We start from the raw sequence: 12,812 nt of genomic DNA on the forward strand, positions 1-12,812 counted from the left end.
CAGGACTCTTCCTAGAGCTGGCCGGCCTTCTAAACTGAGCGATCGGGGAAGAAGGGCCTTAGTCAGGGAGGTGACCAAGAACCCGATGGTCACTCTGTCAGAGCTCCAGCGTTCCTCTGTAGAGAGAGGAGAGCCTTCCAGAAGGACAACCATCTCTGCACCAATCAGGCCTGTATGGTAGAGTGGCCAGACGAAAGCCACTCCTTAGTAAAGGAACATGGAATCCCGTCTGGAATTTGCCAAAAATCACCTGAATGACTCAGACAATGAGAAACAAAATTCTCTGGTCTGATGAGACAAAGATTGAACTCTGGTGTGAATGCCAGGCGCCATGTTTGGAGGAAATCAGGCACCGCTCATCAACAAGCCAATACCATCCCTACAGTGAAGCATGGTGGTGGCAGCATCATGCTGTGGGGATGTTTTTCAGCAACAGGAACTGGCAGACTAGTCAGGATAGAAGGAAAAATGAATGCAGCAATATATAGAGGTATCCTGAATGAAAACCTGCTCCAGAGCGCTCTTGACCTCAGGCTGGGACGAAGGTTCATTTTTCAGCAGGACAACGACCCAAAGCACACAGCCAAGATCTCAAAAGATTGGCTTCAGAACCACTCCGTGAATGTCCTGGAGTGGCCCAGCCAGAGTCCAGACTTGAATCCGATCGAACATCTCTGGAGAGATCTGAAAATGGCTGTGCACAAACGTCTCCCATCCAACCTGATTGAGTTTGAGACTTATTGCAAAGAAGAATGGGCAAAAATGCCTAAAGATAGGTGTGCTAAACTTGTGGGATCATATTCAAAAAGACTTGAGGCTGTATTTGCTGCCAAAGGTAGATCAACAAAGTATTAAGCAAAGGCTGTGAATACTTATGTAAATGTGATTTCTTAGTTTTCTATTTTTAATAAATTCAAAAAAAGTTAAAAAAAAAAAAAAAATTTCACATTGTCATAATGGAGTATTTTGTGTGAAATTTTGAGATGAGAGATTAAATTAATACAATTTGGAATGAGGCTGTTACATAACAAAATGTGGAAAAAGTGAAGCGCTGTGAATACTTTCCGGAGGCACTGTAAATTGGCCGTATCACTGAATAAGCCGCAGGGTTGAACGTTTGGGAAAAAAGTAACGGCTTATAGTCCGGAATTTACGGTATGTATGCTTACATAAAAGAGCTTGCACAGTATTTTATTGAAATACGTTCTGTTTTCTCTATTCCTCAACATTCCTTGGTGAATAAGTAGAGACTATTTAACCTATCAAAATTCACCGTGAGTAAAAAATTATGTGATCATGAAAAAAAGGTCAAATATTTGTTGTATGTTTTTTGTACCACTGGTGGTTTATTTAAAGTATTGGCACTTTCATCTTTTTTGCTCGAGTTTTATTCCTGCACAGTATTTTGCAGATTAAGTCAGCTATGTTTATCGATTTGATTAAGCTTGCACAATAATTGCTCAAATATCATAAAACCTTGCATTTTAACGCATACCTATATATATATATATATATATATACACATACATACACTGTATGCATTTACTAAAAAAATCCGTTAGATTCTGCTGCATATAAGGTGCACTGGCCAAATTGGGGTTTCTAGGTGCGCCCTATAGACAATACAAAAAATGTTGCAGCTGAGTTTTACTTCGTTTTGCATTCCTTCCCAGGAAAGCTCAGCTCTCCGAATGGCTCCAGAAGCGTGACTGCTATCCAATCAAAGAGCTCAGCCACCTGGAGGTGGGGCTCGGCTCTCAGAGCATCCACATGGCTTTTGAAAACTGGGAAGGAAGGAGGGCAGCCTACACCCTCCTGGTGCGGGACAGCATACGCTGCAAACACTTTTTTGGCCAGCTGACAGGTAAGCATGAGCGCGGCCAAACAACATGCACAGAAAATACTTCCTGTTGTGGAAAACACATAAAAGGACAACTTATATTGTGTGGGAGAGAAACTCACTGACCCTTCTCCATTTGTTGCTGCTGCTGTTGCTATGAAATATACAAAAACTCAACGTTGCTGCTGTAGCAATCAAATCAGCATGGCGGCAGAAAGCCACTAATACTAGGCCAAATGCCTGTCTGCTAGACCAGCATCCGGAAGGAAAAGCCTTAATTGGGCCCCTCGGGGGTCCAGGAATGTGTGTAATATAATAGGACAGGATGACTTTCAGCCCCTTAAAACCGCTCCTCTTGATTAATGCCACCTGAATCTGTGTACAATTACACTTCCAGTTTACCTTCTTGAAGGGTACCTCACAGTTGGAGATAGTGGGGTTACCTGCACTTCTGTAGTTATTTTGAATGAATGGGTTTTTTCATACTCTAGTGAAGTTTGTCCCCATTTTTCTTGTAAGTCAAAGCATATTTTTTGATGCAAATGTTTAAAAGGTAGGTTTCATATTTAGCAAATTAAATTAAAAGTATTACATTAAAATATTTTACATAAATTGCTAAATATAAATTCAGACAAAAATATAAATTTTCTTTAAAAATAAATGAATAAAAAAAAAAACATCTTTCCACTTTTTATTGTAGTAAAATAAGAAAGAAATAGTTGAAATAAGCAGAATTATATGCCAGTGGAACTTTTTTTTTACAGCCTATGATGAAAAGTCATTCCAAATCAAATTAGTTACCCAAATTATATATCTGTCTGTAGTACAGGTGGTGGGCAAACCTTTTGTGTTGGCTTTGGGTTAAAAACTTGTGGATGGGTTAGGCAAGGAAGAAAAAAAATGCTGTTTGATAAACTGTATTTATTCATGTATAACACACATTTCTTTACCTAAGTTTGTTGTGGGCTTTCTACACAAGGTTTTACTGTAGTATATTACTGAATTCGTGCATTGATTGATCAGTCAAAAAATATTGCTGATTGCTGTCCCAAAGTATTAGATGCAATGGAAATCAAACCTGGGTCACAGTATTAAGAGCCCCAAACCCTTACCCACTAGATCACCAGTGATATAGATGGAAAAAGATAGAAACGGCCATTAGGTACCAGAGATCAACGTTAGAGAATGGGGAAATGAAAAAGTTGCCCTAAAAGATATAAACAAATGACAGGGGAAACAACTCTTTCTGATGAGAAATTTGAATATGAAGGACATTAAATAAATACATTGCATATTTAATGTTGTTATCGGGTTCATAGTTTACATTGTCAATAAAAGATTTTAATCATGGCCGCACATATTTCACGACGTTTGTCAATTACAATGTTTTGTTAAAGCTGGGAAAAAGCGAAACCTGTAAATTAGGAGTGCTCGTTGTACACGAGAGCGCGCTATACACAAATACACTCCTGTAAATACGATATTTTTTATTGTATACAGCATGCCAATATAAAATCTCAAATCCGCTACTTCATCAATAAATTATAAAAAATGATAATGGAGGCCTATGCAATTGTTCTTGTTTCCATTTACATGCATATTTAATTTTATATCATTTTCATAAATTGACCATTTCTTCCAACTGTTTTTTGAGTAATACCGTGAGTAGTAAAATACCTTTTTTGTCAACACTAAACTCAATATTATCCATTAAAAAAATTCAAAATGCTATTGGGCTAATTCAGAAGTGTTTTTTGCAAATTTGATAAACATCTTAAATAAATAAATAAAGTGATAAAAAATAGCTTGTGAAGATAAATGCTGCTGGGTATTTTAATATTTTTTATAATTATGTCTCAACCATTTGTCAAAATGTCTTACGGGCCGTAGTTCGCCCAATTCTTCTTTAGCACCTGCTAAATATAGAATTATGCAGCGTAATAATGCAACAAATAATGAGCATTGTGGATTGATATGGCCGACAGATGATTTAGCCAATTTAAAGTTGTTGTTTTTTGTTTTGTTTTTTCAAAATAATTAATATTCTTTTACCCTCGTCTTTTTGAGAATTACTGCGGCTCTAATACTCAACCATAGCCTCTAATCATTGTTTTAATCCATCTGTCAAACTGTGCTGTTGAAATCCACCCTACTCCTTGTACTTTCAAAAGGATACTGTACACTGTTGGTCTTGAAAGCCCGCATGAGAGCTTTATTGTGCCAGGTTCTCCGCCTTTTTTTGCAACAGTACACCCCAAAGCAGAGACATGCTGTCGCAACAATAGTCTCAGATTGACTGCTGACCTGTTTTCCATAGCTGCTTGGGTGTTACCTTTTTTTTTTTCTCTTCATATTGTCTATGAAGGGATCGTCCGTGAGATGGCGCACCGCTCCGACAGCAAGCTGAAGGCCATTTCAACCACCCGGCTCACTCCTCTGCATCATCTCTGGTACATGTACATACGGCTTGAGATGCGAGTTTTTGCTAATGAGCTCACCGTTATCCGGGCACACATCTTCTTTTCATTAAAATTGGATTTTTGCAATACTTGTAGCGCGGCTCTGTTAAATTAGCTGGTTAACCGCATTTTGATTATCACCATGTGTTAGGCAGCGAGTCGTGCAGGTTGTTGTTTTGCACCTTTTATGGTTTTCCTCTAAGTCAGAATCAATATTTTCCCTCGTACTTGTCTGTCGTTCCAAATTACAAAAATTAAAAAACGATAATAATTTGATATCAAGTAGCAAGATTTATTAATTAGCTTTTGACTCATTCACTGCTATTGACAGCTTTAGGCGTCATGGGCATTGCATCATCCAATGTCATTTACAGGTATGGAAGTCAACAGCAGTAAAAAACGTAACTTTTTTCACCTAATGGTAGGTATCTGTTCTTTCTATAACCCCCTAAATTACTCAACTATTTAAAGATTAGACTATCACACAATTTTGTATATGTTGCATACTTCCAACTCTGTTTATTAATTAGTTATCTGAAACGTTTGAGTATTGAAAAAGCATGGGAGAACACTTTCTTTAATGTTGTTGATTTTCATTCTGTGCTTGGAATATAAACTGCCAATCGACAGTGATTCTATCAATTATTTAGGCCTGACACTTAGAATTATTTTTTCTTTTAAATTACCCAAAACTTGGCGGCGGGGGTGTCAGGCTTTTCCCGAGGCAGGCGCTTTTAAAAATATTATTGCCCTGTAACTGTGCCCTGAAGGTGGTGGGATGAAGTATCAGTGTAGTGGGTGAGTGATATCCACGACTATTGTGTTTGCCAGTCAGATGATGGACCTGTTATTTAAGTCTGAGAGGTTGGGCGTGGGTAGGACAAGGATTTTTGCTGCTGTGTAAGTGATACTTGTGAGTTTGGTCCAGTTTGTGACAGAGTATTTATCGAAAAGATGGTGGCAATAATCTGTCAGTTATCGGTCAACAAAGAGACCAAATACACTGAAATCCTAAGACACACACTCAAACAAACTCACAGCAAAAAATTAACATACTGTATTTTCCAGACTGTGCGTCGCTCCTTTTTTTTCCTAAGACATAATTGGTGTTATTAGGAACAAACAATTATCATTCATCCACAGCCATACCCCTTCAGACTATAGATATTGCCTCTTTTTCTTCCCAAAGCTACATGTACTGCTTGTTCTGTCATATTCCGCTCACATTTTGTGATTTTCTTTGCCAGGCCTCTTGTATGTGAAGACATCCAAACAGATGTGGAGGACGGCCAGCTGCAGTTTTGCTACGTTCTGGCCTATTTGCTCCAAGGTTAGTTTTTAGTATTAATTGACACAACATAGTTCCTAGTGTGATGATTTGACGTCTCTCTGAATGGCATGTATATATGGAGTCAAATGTAAAGGAAAAAAAATGATTCGCGTGTGCTAGAGAGACGAAACGCCACCGTGTTTAAAATCACCCTCAGGCGTTGTTTGAGTTGCTTGAACAGCTGCATATATTTTGGTGGAATTTGTTGCTCTGCGTTTGAGCGTGTCCTGATCTGCCCCTTACCGCTCAAATAAGACCTTCCAGTCTTCCGATGCTAACATATATCTTTCTTTGGCATAGAGTTCCAGACCAATGTTCCTAATGTAGATTTCAGAATAGAAAATGTTGTGATTGTTGTCTTTGCAACCCTTTGAGACTTTTTGTTATTAAGGGGTATGCAAATTAATCTGACTGTGCTTGCATCGCACGTTATATCTCAAATGTAAAACACAGTTACAATTTATAGCATGGGCCAGCTTGATGTCTTCATCATCAGGCTAGCAGCTAGCCCAAGAATTCTAGTGTTCTTCAAACTACAGCGAAGAGACCACATGAATCCCACCAAAAATGCTCCTGTAAAATGTGTTTTATACACTGTATACAGCCTTCGTAGGATGCAGCTTTTTTGTGTCCTGTTTGTGCCTTGTTACCGGCATGTTACAGGTCTTGTTTGGAAAAAAAAGTGAAATTATTTTATAAAAACTTTTAAAACTCTTTTCATATTTGTTCTTTCTTTGTATCGATCTTATGTTACAATGTGGGTTAATATCCACGCGCAACTTATATCTAAAATATTTTTTTTCCTTTACAAAAGTACAGTGTGTGGCTTTTAATCAGTACCAGAAATTACGGTATTCTTGCAGTAAATAACTACATAATAATTAAAAGAAATGATGAAATGTGACCCTTTTATTGTTCATTATACATGACCCTCAGGGGAAACCCTTAGGACTGATAGAGTAGTCATATGAAAACCAAAGTTGTCTGTCGTCCCAGAAAACACGTGGGTACCGATTACTGTGCTGGCAACCCGAGAGACTCTGTACCTGTTGAATGAGGATCACCAGTGGGGAAAGGGCACAAACCTCCCAGCAACAGAAAATGGCGCCCCGGAGTCCAATAGCGGGAGCTTTTCTGTTGTGGAAACGCTGCCCATCAGCTGCGTGAGCTCGGTTCACTCGTGGCCAAATGAGCAAAGCCAAATCCATGTTAAGCTCTACGATGAGGTGAGCCCCACTTCAAATTGTTACTTTGCTGACTATGATAGTTGTGACACCTCTTAATTTCATCTTTCAGACCCAGAAAGAGGAGAAGACCTGGCAATTGCACTCAGAGTGTTCGGAGCTCCTTCAGGCTTTGCTGACGTGGATCCGAACTGAGTGGGAGGCGATGTTTGGTGTTAGGTTACACACAACTGTGCATGGCAAAGAAATGTGACAAACAAAGGTCAATGTAATTTTCTGTGTCTGTCCATTCAATCTTTTGTTCCACGGCATTATGGTGTTGGGAAGTAAGAATTGGGGATTCACATTTTTTTTATAAGGTTTGGGATTTCTGACCCTTAGCATAAACTCATGCACATGTGAAACTGTCCTCACACATATGTGGAATTCCTCACATGCGTGGGTCCCAGTATCCCACAGCTGTAAGCATTCATGCAATAAGTTGTTTCTTGACTATTGACTTGTTTTTTTTCTTTAAGAGCAACAAACATGTAAGCAGACTGCGGATTTAAATAGGTTTAAACAAATGCACGTCATTGGTTTTGTATAGAACGAGATATTTAGTGAAGTCTCATTTATATAGCCTTAAATCACAACATGTCTCAAAGGACTGCACAGGTTACAATTACACCATTCCCTGATCTTAAACCAACGTCAGGGCAAGGAAATCTCAAAAACTTGAGCATGAAGGATAACCTGGGTTATATATATTTAGCATTGGGTATCAGTACACAAAACATATTGAACATAAAAAAAGTTAATATGTTGAAATTTGCCCTCAAGTGCATGACAGCAACAACGCAGCTTCCCGTCTCTGCCGGCTGGTTGATGCAGACATTGACATGGGGCCAGGCGCTGGTCCCCTGAATAAATGTAAAAGGTCTCCATTCATAAAGCGCTTTTAAAGTAAATGAAGACCTCCGCATAGGGCAGCACGGCGGCGCAGTGGTTAGCGCGTGTGAGGCACAGTTCATGAGATCGAACCTCCCGTGTGGAGTTTGCATGTTCTCCCCAAGCTTGCGTGGGTTTCTTCCAGGCACTCCAGTTTCCTCCCACATTGCAGAAACATGCAAGTCGGGTTAAATGGACGATTCAAATTGTCCCTAGGTGTGAATGAGCAAGCGAACTGTCTTTGTGTGCCCTGCGACTGGCTGGCAACCAGTTCAGGGTGTCCCCTGCCCACTGCACGAAGAAAGCTGGGATGGGCTCCACCCTTGCGACCCTACTGAGGATAAGTGGTGCAGATAATGGATGGACGGTTGGAAGAACTCCGCTTTACAATGTGCTTCACACTTTTGGCTTTTACACACTAACTAACTGATAGCAGTGTTAGCCACGCAAGGTAACTACCTGCTATCAGGGTCATTAGGGATTCAGTGCCTTGCCTAAGGACACTTGGACATGTAACCCGGAGGAGCCGGGAATCAAACCTGCGACCTCTTGATCACAAGATGAGCGCTATACCTCCATAGCTAATGCCACCGTCATCTCAATTCTTCCTTCTCCCTCATATCACCACCTGCCAGGCAGTAGAAAAAGGACAGGAAAAGAAAAGTATGACGTGGACATCAATCATAAGCTACTGAATAGAAGTGGGTCTTAATTCTACATTTAAAAACCTCCACCGAGGTTACAGATCGTATCTCCAGAGGCAGAGCATTCCACAGAACCGGGGCCCGGAATGAGAACGCTCTCGAGCCTCCTGACTCTTGGAGTCACAAGTAGACCGGCTTTTTTCGAGTGGAGGCTCCATGCAGATACATAGGGGGAACCCAAATCTGAAAAATAAGGGGGGCAAGTCCATGGAAACATTTGGATGTTAATAAGAGAACCTTAAAGTCACATCTTAACTTTCTAGTTTTAGTCGAAATTCTCACTGCCGCGTTTTGAACTAGCTGCAAATTCTGATGCTAGAAATCAGGAGACCAGAAAAATATATACTGTATTACAGTAATCAAGCAGAGAAGTAATAAACACAAGAATTATAATCTCAACATCTTGTGAATCTTGGCAATATTACAAGAGTGGAAGAAAGTTATTTGTCATCTAATTAAGTGACATCCATCTTTGTATCTTGGTAAGGCAGGCCTCCAAATGTATGCATCTTAACTGAGCAATTGTCTCCAGAAGCAGATAGAGTGGAATGCGACATCTTCATGCTCAGAGGTCAGATAAGTAAAAGCCTTTTAAAAGTGGAAGTCTTCCAGGTAGGAAAAAAAATGACTGATATGTAAATACTGTAATCCCTTTTTTGTTACGGTTGATGAGGATCAGGACCCTCCCCCAGTTTTAACCTGTGGTCTGTCAGCCCCCGCTCATTGCAATGGTCAACCAGGAATGATGGATAATAGCAAAACTGCATTTAATTTAAGGCGAGCCATAATGGCAGCTCTTCTGACAAAAGTGCCTTCTCTTGGTCCTCACCTGCAGTAATATAAGGTTGTTGGTAATGGATCGTGCTGCATAAGGGCGCTACATCTTGGGCAGAAATATGGGCCAAAAAAGAAGACAGACCTGACTATAGTGCACTTTACCAATCCCCACTAGGTATGCAATAGGGGATAATGGATCGAAGCTGCACAAGTGCAGGTTATGTTTCGGTGGAATGAACAGGAAAAAAGGTTCCAGGCTCAAAAAACCTGCTCTGCTCGCCCCTACTTTCAGCATTTGAGGATCAGGGATAGGCTATCGCAAAATATTTTTCAACCAGTAATGCACTGAGACCACGAAGAACAGATTAATTACAGTATTACTATTCCCAAAGAGATTACCGTATTTTCTGGACTCTTAAGGAACAACCGAAAATTTGCCAGAAATTGGATAGCGCGCCTTATACTCAAGTTTGCCTCATGGATCGGAAAATACAGTAAATGATTCGGACTACCAGAATTACAAAGACATGGGTCTACAAACAATAAATTAAATGAATCACTGTATTTTTTCTTGCAAAATCAGATTCTGATTTATATTTTGATGAAATATATTGCATTTTAAATTTTCCAACATTTTTTTAATGAGCAAAACGTTCTAATTTAATACATTAATTCTAATTACGTTTTAATTTAATACATCTTACAGTACAGTGCACCTTATACTGTATATCCAAAAATGTCTCAAAGGAATATTTTGATGGTGCGCCTTATGATCAGATACGCTATATGGTACAGAAAATACCTTATTTGTTATATTAGAGTTTTTTACTTCCACTGTCTCATTTGGGGAGCATCAATTTAACATACCTAATGACTATTTTCCTCAAAAATTCAAAACGATATCAAACTGTGGTCAACAGATGACCCCCAAAACATACTGCATAGTTTTCCTTTCTTTCCGGCTGTTTGCCCGTCCCGCACCAGAAGAATTCCGCATCCGGTCCGAGTGGTTAGAACGCCACGCTGACCAACTCCATTGTGTAAATATTTCTTCTTGCCACCAGTGCTCAACACATGTGTTGCGCCACATCTGTTGAGCATATGATTGGCATAGACACGCATCGCCTTCCACTGAACCCGAACTAACAGACGGAGCTTTGCGAAGCTTGTCGTTTGGTATTTCTTCTCTCGCTTGTTTCACAAACAGTTGTCTGTCTTGGAGGAAAGCTCGGGTTGAAAGGTCATAGTCAGGTGCATCCCATCAAAAGGATGCAGAATGTATGGCTCAAGTTGCTTTGGAACTTCCAGATTGGGGGGAGAGAAAGACTAAGTTATTACCTCCTAAATCTCACTCATCCAAGTCACGGTCGTTTGTGGCTGTGTTCTCTATTAACTTTCATTCTCGGGAAAAAAAAATCCCAAATCATTTAAAAAGCCACAGTTGAATTAGGGGTGTACCTTTTTTGCATTCCATTGAATGGCTGACATAAAACATATTTATATAACCAAGAAGTGGAAAAAACTGAGATGGATCAGGAGGCTTCTCCTGCTACTGGTAACCATGGAGATAAGTACTATTTGTTTCAAGTGCGGGAGCAAATCATTAAGGCGGTAAAATCAAACCAATAATTAGAATCGAATTATTTTAGACTTGATTCTGAAGAGCAGGATGACACTTTGAGCTGACAAAAACGGCGCCCAGATGATGTAGGTGCTCTATCTGGTACAGATTAGGAGGCTTCTGCTACTGGTAAACATGGAAACCAGTACTGTCTGTTTCATGTAGGGGAGCTAAGACCTGCCCATAAAAAAATGTTCCGGAGAGGGATGGGCGCTGCCAGGCTGTACTCGCCCAAGATACCATAGCAAGTGTTCCCTGACAACCGTGAACGTTGAAGTGGAAAAATAAGTCAAGTCAAATTTATTTATATAGCCCTTAATCACAAAAATGTCTCAAAGGACTGCACAGGATTACAGTTACAAAATTACACAATTACCTGATCTTAAACCAGCATGCGGGCAAGGAAAAACTCAAAAACCTCAGTGTGAGGAGAAAAGAGAAACCTTGAGAAAGGACCTCACATGTGGTAATCCCCCTTCCAGGATTGACCAGGGTGAATTACAATTAGCATTACTGTACACATAATAGTAAACATTAGGTAAGATGTTGAAAATGTCCGGAAAGTGCATGACATCAACGACGCCCCCAGCCTGCAAACCAGTCCAGAAAGTCTATGACGGCCATGACGCTACCTCCCGTCTCTGCCAGCTGGTAAATGTAGGGGTTGACATGCTGCAGGTCAGACGCTGGTCCGCTGACCCATCCCAAATCATCCTTTCTCCTTCGTATCAGCCAGGCAGGCGTCGGAAAAAGACAGGACAAAACAGAATATGAGGTGGGCATCAATCATATGCTTTGGAATAGTAGTGTGTCTTAAGCCTCGATTTAAAAACTTCCGTTGAGGTTGCAGATCTTATCTCCAGAGGCAGGGCGTTCCATAACACCGGGGCCCGGATGGAGAACGCTCTCGAGCCCGCAGACTTCTTGGCTCTCGGAGTCACGAGTAGACCGGCATTTTCCGAGCGCAGACTCCGTGCAGGAACATAGGGGGAAATCAAATCGGAGAGATAAGAGGGTGCAAGCCCATGCAAACATTTATATGTTAATAAGAGAACCTTAAAGTCACATCTTAAGTGGACTGGGAGCCAGTGCAAGTTGGCCAATATAGGAGTAATATGCTCAAACTTTTTGGTCCTAGTCAAAAGTCTAGCTGCCGCATTCTGAACCAGCTGCAAACTTTTAATGCTAGACATCGGGAGACCAGAAAGCAATACATTACAGTAATCAAGCCGAGAAGTAATAAACGCATGAATTAAAATCTCTGCATCTGATTGGGACAGCATCGAACGAATCTTCGCAATATTACGGAGGTGGTAGAAAGCTATTCTAGTAATATTTTTCTTGTGTAACTGAAACGACAGATTAGGATCAAATATAACACCTAGATTTTTGACCGAGTCACTATGGGTGATATTACATTTGTCTAGGTTCAGGGTAGTGTTTGAAAACAACTGACGACAGTGAGCTGGACCAATAATCAACATTTCAGTTTTTTCTGGGTTAAGGCGTAAAAAATTATTTGACATCCATCTTTGAATCTTAGTAAGGCAAGCCTCCAGATTTCTAAAACTTAAATGTCCAGTTTTTTCCAGTGGCACATACAGTTGAGTGTCATCTGCATAGCAATGGAAGCTAATATTATACTTGCGGATAATGTCACCAAGCGGGATCATATAAATACTAAAAAGAAGGGGGCCAAGTACAGAGCCTTGAGGAACACCACAAGGGACATTAGATTGTTTAGAGGTCAGATTGCCATAGTTAACACATTGCATCCTGTCTGACAGGTAGGACCTAAACCACGAGAGTACAGTTCCTGAGATACCAATGCGTTCTAGACGAACCAATAATATGTTGTGGTCGACCGTATCAAAAGCAGCGCTGAGATCCAGCAGCAGTAACATTGATGAGGCACCAGAATCTATTGTTAAAAGGAGATCATTGGTTACTTTAGCAAGGGCTGTCTC

The 12,812-nt window shown here is 40.3% G+C and overlaps 1 protein-coding gene across 2 annotated transcripts in view; it reads left to right on the top strand.

Annotated features, from left to right (window-relative positions):
- The window catches only part of stk11ip (serine/threonine kinase 11 interacting protein), a 35,241-nt gene extending 27,931 nt beyond the window's left edge, over positions 1 to 7,310 (top strand). For both annotated transcript variants that reach the window (XM_088332576.1, XM_088332577.1), the window contains exons 21-25: positions 1,674 to 1,864; positions 4,206 to 4,290; positions 5,547 to 5,629; positions 6,626 to 6,855; positions 6,926 to 7,310. In XM_088332576.1, coding sequence (XP_088188702.1) covers positions 1,674 to 1,864; positions 4,206 to 4,290; positions 5,547 to 5,629; positions 6,626 to 6,855; positions 6,926 to 7,066 — 730 coding nt within the window. In that variant the 3' untranslated portion in view covers positions 7,067 to 7,310. The remainder of the gene's footprint in view (positions 1 to 1,673; positions 1,865 to 4,205; positions 4,291 to 5,546; positions 5,630 to 6,625; positions 6,856 to 6,925) is intronic.
- The last annotated feature ends 5,502 nt before the right edge of the window (positions 7,311 to 12,812 follow it).

This window comes from Urocampus carinirostris, chromosome 3, assembly GCF_059441175.1.
Source record: "Urocampus carinirostris isolate Australia breed hairy pipefish chromosome 3, RoL_Ucar_1.0, whole genome shotgun sequence".
Taxonomy (NCBI): Eukaryota; Metazoa; Chordata; class Actinopteri; order Syngnathiformes; family Syngnathidae; genus Urocampus; species Urocampus carinirostris.